General features: G+C 27.4%; 1 protein-coding gene across 1 annotated transcript; it reads left to right on the forward strand.

The window, feature by feature from the left end:
• The first annotated feature begins 320 nt into the window (after positions 1-320).
• Positions 321-5,330, forward strand: LOC111635542. The gene is made up of 4 exons (XM_023380532.1): positions 321-361; positions 2,023-2,305; positions 2,917-3,298; positions 3,380-5,330. Exons 1-4 carry the CDS (start codon positions 321-323, stop codon positions 3,994-3,996), a joined length of 1,323 nt encoding a protein of 440 aa, XP_023236300.1. The 3' UTR covers positions 3,997-5,330.
• The last annotated feature ends 2,075 nt before the right edge of the window (positions 5,331-7,405 follow it).

Raw genomic sequence — 7,405 nt, forward strand, 5'->3', positions numbered from 1 at the left:
ATGTATACAGCTTATAATTATACGCGAAAACTATAAAAATATATAGAATAAAATAAATAAAAACAGATTTTTTTTTACTACTTATTAAAATAAACTTTTTTTTACATGAACACTAACTTTTAGGATGCTTCTTTATTCGAAATGGGGCCCTACTTGATCTTGTCCATTGTTCTAAATGATTATTGCCAAAATTTACTTAGTTATTATCTTATAAAACCAGAAAAATTACAAGTAATTTGGGCATTGGTAAGTCACAATATTAAGGTAATAGGAAATAATGAATGATATTCATTCAAAAAATGGCTAATGTTTAATGTTAAATGGCTACTTTTTCGGCTCTGTTATGTTTAACAGAGGGAAAGTATGGCAATCGGTCAAAAATGACCACTCCAAGATTTTTACATTTTTGAATTCAAGAAAACTTAAAAAGCCTAAAAATGCAAAAAAAAAAAAAAATTCGGGGTTTTTTCCCTGTATGTATCGATGTTAGTATGTGGGAGGCACGATTTTGTTCACTCTCTTTGAAGCTTAATAACTCCTGTGCTTTTTGTCGAAAATTTCTGAAATTTTGCAGGGAGGTTTGTATATTAGGGAGATTGATGCTATTAATTTTGGCCACCGAAATTTTAAATGTTACTGGGAAAGTTAAGCAACTCTGCTAATTTATTTTTTTTTTCGAAAGCTAACACTATTACATTTATCTTATTACATTAATAATAAAACTGCAACAGTTTCAATATTTTTCAAATAAATTTTTATTATGTTCCTCCTTTTTTTTCTGTTACAAACACAAAAATCTTATATATCTTCAGTAAAGAGTATATTATATTTCTTTCCGCCATTTTTCTATTGTATGACGTCCAAAATCGTCCAAAATCACCGTTACAGTTTGACAGAAAGATAGAATAAATCGGTAAAGTTGAACATTGCTCAGCTTATTTTTTGTTCTCTTTATGCTCAACTTGGCAGAAAATTCTTTCTGTTATTCTTGCTTTCCATTCTGCTTTTTTGCACAGAATATTTCTTGTTGCATTCTCATAAGTTAGCTTAAATCCAATATAAATGCTCTTAACATTAAAATATTTATAAGTGTCTTTTTTAAAGATATAATTTATCCATTAAAAACATTCCTATTCGTAGATATTCCTTACACATTTAACCTTATTTTAATTCATATAGGAAACAAATATTAATAATATTAATGTCATAAAGTTTAAAAAATAAATAACTAGCAAAAATTTGCGACTTTCTTATCCCAATGTTAGAACAATGTTTCTAATCTTCAACATTGTTCTTTCTTATTGTTATGAAGAATGTGTAAAATTATGTTTATGACCATAAAACATTATTAATTCCTTTATTTTTAATGTCTTTTTTTTTTTAATAGCTTCCTGTTAATTACGAAAAATCTGTAAATTATAGGAAGCTGTAACGAAGACATTGATGAAGATTTCCTATACAATATAGAAAAATATAAAATTTAATTAAAATTCTCCGTTTATATCCAAAATTTTATAATAAAGATTTTAACATTTTTTTTTTTATAGATTTGAATTTTATAATTGTACAGAAGTGTTACTTTCTTTCTATTTAAAAAACACGTGGCTTTCGGTCTATATCCGAAGTTGGTATGTAGTTAACGAAGGACAGACGGACAGACATACGACAGTGGGAATGTATAGAACTACAATCTGAAAATTTCAGCTTAATAAATTCAATAGATTTTTAGGTCACGTTATTGTCCTTTAAACTTGAATTATCTTTAAATTGTTGATCATTCTGTCTATGTATTTTGCCTGTTTTACTCGTGACTCGTGTATAATGCTCAATTTAAATATTGATATTTAATTACTGCTTCAGAAAATTATTAAATATTTATCATTCCAACGTTAAAAATTACGAAACAAAAATACTTTTTATTCATCAAACTCCAGAAAAAAAAAAAACATTTTGAACTAAAANTTTAATGGTATATACAGTATTTTCTTTTTAAATAATTTATTTAACTTATTTTTTAAACAGTTCTATAGGATGGAGACTAGGACTTCAAGCTGTGACGGGCCTAGTATTCGTCACATTCATACTTGGAATCTTTTATCGACCAGCATCACTGTATCATCCTCAAAGAAGAGCGATCCTTCACTTAAAAGGATTACAAAAACGCTCTAAGGCAAAAGATAAAAGTTCAAATAAAGAAAGACCACCATTCTTTGATTTTGGAGTGCTCAAGTCCAGAACTATTCAAATTTTGATGTGTGGAACTTGTTTCGCTGCCTTTGGTATTAATGTACCTATATTCCTGTTAGTAAGTACTTTGATTTTTCTATTAAACTACAATATTTCAAATTTATTTATTCTATTAAAAATATATTCCCGTTTCTATCGACGTTCAGTTGATGATGAAGACTCAAAAACAATTTTTCAAACAAGTTGCACGCAACTATATTTTTTCGAATATAAAACTAAATTTATGTATATATATATAATATTCTATTCTTTCTCTAAAGTACCTTTTACGAACAAAAAAAAATAGAATCTTGATGGAGAAAATAAAGGAGAGACCTACTATTTTGGATAGTTAAAACCACTGTCTGTAAAAGTCTTCCACAATCAGATGTGCGGAAAACAATAAACATTTTTATGACTTTTTCTTCTAGTAAGGGTCGTTAAAACTCATCCGAATTTGACGTCACGGAACCAGAGGATTAAAGATCTACTTCCATAATCGGAAATGTTAAAATTTTCAAACAAGTTTCGTCAGTTTTTGTGAAAGATCTTCCATGCAAATTCCTAGTCGTAAAATTCTCTTTGATATATTTAGATAGGAATATATGTATATATACACGTATATATCAGCAATATAAATGATCTTATGAGACGAATTGTATAATTATTATTTAATTAATTTACTTACAGATCTATCAAGGAGAAAGAGAAGGCATCGATAATCAATCTCTTCTCGTTCTTCAAGCGTTTATTGGACTCGCTGTTATACTGGGAAGTGCCTCTTTTGGGTTCGTTGTTGTTAAAAACAGTGTACAATGTATGATAGCTAGACAATATTTATGCCAAGCTGCTTCTTTTATGGTTGGAGTCTCGTTATTGGCATTCACGGCATTGGAAGAATATAACGGTTATGTTTTATTTGTATGGATATATGGGCTCTTCTATGGAGGATATCATTACTCGCTAAAGATGTTCACTTTCGAAAAAGTTCGAGCTAGAAATTTTGCAAGAGCATGGGGATTCGTGCAATGGTGTCAAGCATTGCCCAATGTAATTGGTATTCCTTTGACAGGTACAATCTATTTGCAGTTATTTAATTTTTTTTATTTCTATTTAATTAATTTTATATATATATATCTCTATCTCTTACCAGGATACTTGAATGAAAAATATGGCTACAAAACTGGTTATTATTTATCATCTGCTCTGACACTTTTAGGTAGCATCACTTTGTTTCTTATCGACGTACATAAATGGAAAGTTCAACAGAGAAAAATGAGTATCTTTACAGATAATGATAGAAGATGCTCAGATTCATGTTATAGCCATCCTCAAAGTCGAAGATCATCGTATCAAGATTCAATGAATGGAAGCAATGCCCAATTAAAACGATTTAATCAAAGAAGTTTTACTTTCAGTAATTATGGCGACATCAAAAAACCAGAACTGACATGTATATCTGAAGAAGTAGTAATGGATAACATCCTGGATGAACTCGATTGCATTACTTCATGCAATAAGGAAGAGAAATTTTTAATGTTGAGTGAATATGAAAATAATTTGAATAAGACTCAAGAAGCCCTCGAAAGACGTACAAAACCCATGAAAAAAGTCAGTGTAATAACTCCATTCGAGCAATGCCCAAACTGCCAACGTCAAATTGCCAATCAAGAAGAATGCAAAGATACAGTTTTGGTAAGTTCAGTAAGAAGAGGTCCAAGAGCAGTTTGCAGCGTAGATGTTATTGAGGAAGTCACTACTTCACTTTAGCCATGTTATAAGTATCTCTTCAAAAGATGAAAATTCTTTATTTTTTTCAATTCACCATCTAAAAAAACAAAAAGAAAAATGCCATCTAAAGAAAATATTACGTCTTCCACGACGTTTTTGATTTAATAATCAAAAGTCTTCCTTAGTTTTGAAGACTTCAAATCTAGTCCAAGAACTTATATATGTGTGTATATATATATAAGACTTTTGTTACTGTATAGATTTATTAGGTATTTACATTTTTAGTCTATGGATTCTGTTATTATTGTGCATACGTTACGTATAAATATGCTTAACTTTGTAGAAAAATTCCAGCCACGAGTTGGTTCAGACTGTGATGTCTTATTCAATGGACTCGAAGAATGTAAAATAGTCCATATGATTCATGTTCTATGTATTTTACTGTAGAAAATTGCTGCAGCCATATAGGGCAATACATTTCAGGGTAATGTATTTTTTAGTGTAAGAAAGCCAAAGATGTAGAAGATTGGATTCGAATCATCTTGTATAAGTCTACACTTTGTATAGTTCGTTATAAAACACTAAAAAAAACAAGAAAAAAATCATTGTTTAATTTATTGTTAAAATGTTTCTCAGAGCTTTTATAGGCCTGATGTTGATTATATAAGCTGAATTATATATATATATATATATATATAAACTGTTTTTCTGTCATTTGTTGATTGAAAGAAACGTAGGAGTACTAAAAGTAATGTTGGAAAGTTGAAAAAAAAAATTGATTTTTTTAAAAAAAAGCCGAATTAATTATTTTAAAATCAGTTATAATTTTAAAATTTTAAGGGTTTAAACTCCCTAATTGTTAAATCAGTTAGAAAGTTATGGAAAAAATTTGAAAGTGGCAAAATATATTGATGAATTGTTGATGAATTGTTATTGATGAATTGTTGATGTTTAACTAATACGAGAGAAAATCAAAAAAATTAAGCAATTTTTTTAGAAAAAAAAAAAGAAGTTATAAACTGTTAAAATATTTAAATAAAAATTCTACGATATTGTTAGGATTTTAGTATAAATAAATGTAGAATTTAAATCAAAATGCTGTTTGTTATCTTGTTATTTATCTGATATTTTGTCACTTTCTAAATATTTAAGAAAATATATTTCTATCTTTGCTACATGCGAAATTTTTACTAGAGTATATTATATACATATATATATGTTAAAAAAATATATATATATATATGAGCCTTTTAGTTCTCCATTTCACCGACAGGTGGCGTTAGCAGGCAACGAATGGCCGTCCATTGAGTCAAAGCTAAGTGATTTGTACAAGTATTGTTCACTATTTTCTTTGATGTAGAATAACATTTCTGAAATAAAAAGTTGATCTTGCTATTGTTAATTGTTTTTATTACTTATATAAAAAGTTCTTCGTATATTTTCTAGATATAATTTGTCTCCAGAATTTCCTCTGTAGACAAATTACAAATGTTAAAATGGGTTTAGAAACATCATTATAACCGCTTCGATTAAATAAATAACTTATTTAAATATATATAATTTAACATAACTAATTATTCAGTATTTTAAAAAGTAATTAATTTTAATCATTTTTAAGAACATATTTAATACTTAATGAATCTCATTAACTATAATTTAAAGTTATTATGCATAATAAAAGGAAATTATATGAAATTTCTGCAATTTTATTATCCTCTACATAATTTATTAATTAATAAAAAAAAAAGTGTAAAAAATATTTAGCATGCTACAACTTTATANTTCTTCATTACCTTTATATAACGCTGTTATCGAGCAAGTTCATAAGTTTTGCCATTTAATAAAATTACACATTTATTTGTTAATTAATTATTATTATTATTATCAGCGTATACAACACTGTTATTTATAAACACTTTAATTACTAACTCACAACGTTATCTCTTGAAGTTATTATGCATCACACGTTTGAGTGAAGTTCCCAAATTATGGATGCGGCTTACTTGAGACAGAAGCTAAATTTTATAGAATATGTTAGCTTAAAAATCGTCACAAATAATTTAATTTTTATCAGTTAATTCGATCAAATTTATAAAATAATTATTTTTACTTTCTCTAGTGTTATGTATTAATACATAACACGAGAAAGTATTGTAGTGGCGTTAAATTTGACCCTTCGGGTTCTTCGAAAATCTCGACGTTTTGACATCTCTGAACCAAAACAATAAAAAACAAAAACAGGAAAAAATTCCGCGGAGGTGTATATATATATAGGCCTATGTGTATTTGTGTTAGTGTATGTGTGTTGGGGGTCATTTCGTTTAATATCTCAGGATTGGTGCAGAGATTAACAAACTAAATTTGGCATTGTATCTTGTATATAAGGAGCATTGAATACTAATAAATTTCTGTGGTTAAAGTCGAGGGGATGAGAAGATAAAGATTGGTCTGGAGTGGAGTGAGACGTAATGGAAATTTTACTCGTTATTGGCATTTACATTAAAAAAAGAAAAAGAAAAAAGAAAAAACTTTACTCTCAAAATTAAGCTTTTTTTCTATTTTATAATAATTAATAATATAAAAATTATTTTTTAATAAAACCACATAACAGATGGCACCCACATAATTTTAACTTTGTGTTGCTAATGTGTCTTAGTGTTTGTCAAACATAAATATTTTTCGGTGTAACTCTTTGTTAAATCTTTTTATTATTTTATTATTATAGAAGAGCGTCATCTATTCTAGAAAAATGTTCAAGAGATTATTAATTGTTTAGAGTTAAAATTACTCGTTAACTGTTGTTGTGATTTTTCTTATTTTTCTACTCTTTTTGGTTTATAAAGTTAATGAAACCTTATTCAAAATTGTTCTTTCGTTACATAATAATGTTACATAATAACTGTTCTATAATTTATGAGAAAATTAAAAATTTTTCTTTGGATATAAAATTTCCGAAATAAGATATCGGAGGGGGGAAATGTTTATTAATTAAAAATATACATTTTAAATTAATTTTTAAATATTTTACTAAAAAAATAAAATATATTAATAAAAATAATATAGATATATTTTTAATCATTATAAAAACAATAAAAATTGGTTATAAATTTATAGATTTAAAGTATAGGCTGGTTCTATTAGTAATTGTATTCATAATAAATAACTTTCGGTATTCTTTCTGTTTGAATAAAAATTGACAATCGATAAATCATCGTCTGATTCTTCAGCAATAACAATTTCATCCATATCCTCATCATTAAATACAAGTTGACCCCCTTATAACACTGTTGATTTTTCCGTTTTATATGAATTCCATGTTGTACGAGTCACTTAGATTTTACAAATACGTGATCCGTTCACAGCCCGGCACACGTATTTGTAAAATCTAAGTGACTCGTACAACATGGAATTCATATAAAACGGAATAATCAACAGTGTTATAGGGGGG

This window comes from Centruroides sculpturatus, unplaced genomic scaffold (assembly GCF_000671375.1).
Source record: "Centruroides sculpturatus isolate CEXI.00-Female unplaced genomic scaffold, Cexi_2.0 scaffold1012, whole genome shotgun sequence".
NCBI lineage: Eukaryota > Metazoa > Arthropoda > Arachnida > Scorpiones > Buthidae > Centruroides > Centruroides sculpturatus.

Excerpts from the sequence above, each read along its gene's own strand:
- LOC111635542 (XM_023380532.1), top strand. The coding sequence starts at position 321 with ATGGCTACTTTTTCGGCTCTGTTATGTTTAACAGAGGGAAA. Across the intron at positions 362-2,022 it reads TTATGTTTAACAGAGGGAAA|TTCTATAGGATGGAGACTAG; the intron begins GTATGGCAATCG and ends TTTTTTAAACAG. Across the intron at positions 2,306-2,916 it reads ATGTACCTATATTCCTGTTA|ATCTATCAAGGAGAAAGAGA; the intron begins GTAAGTACTTTG and ends ATTTACTTACAG.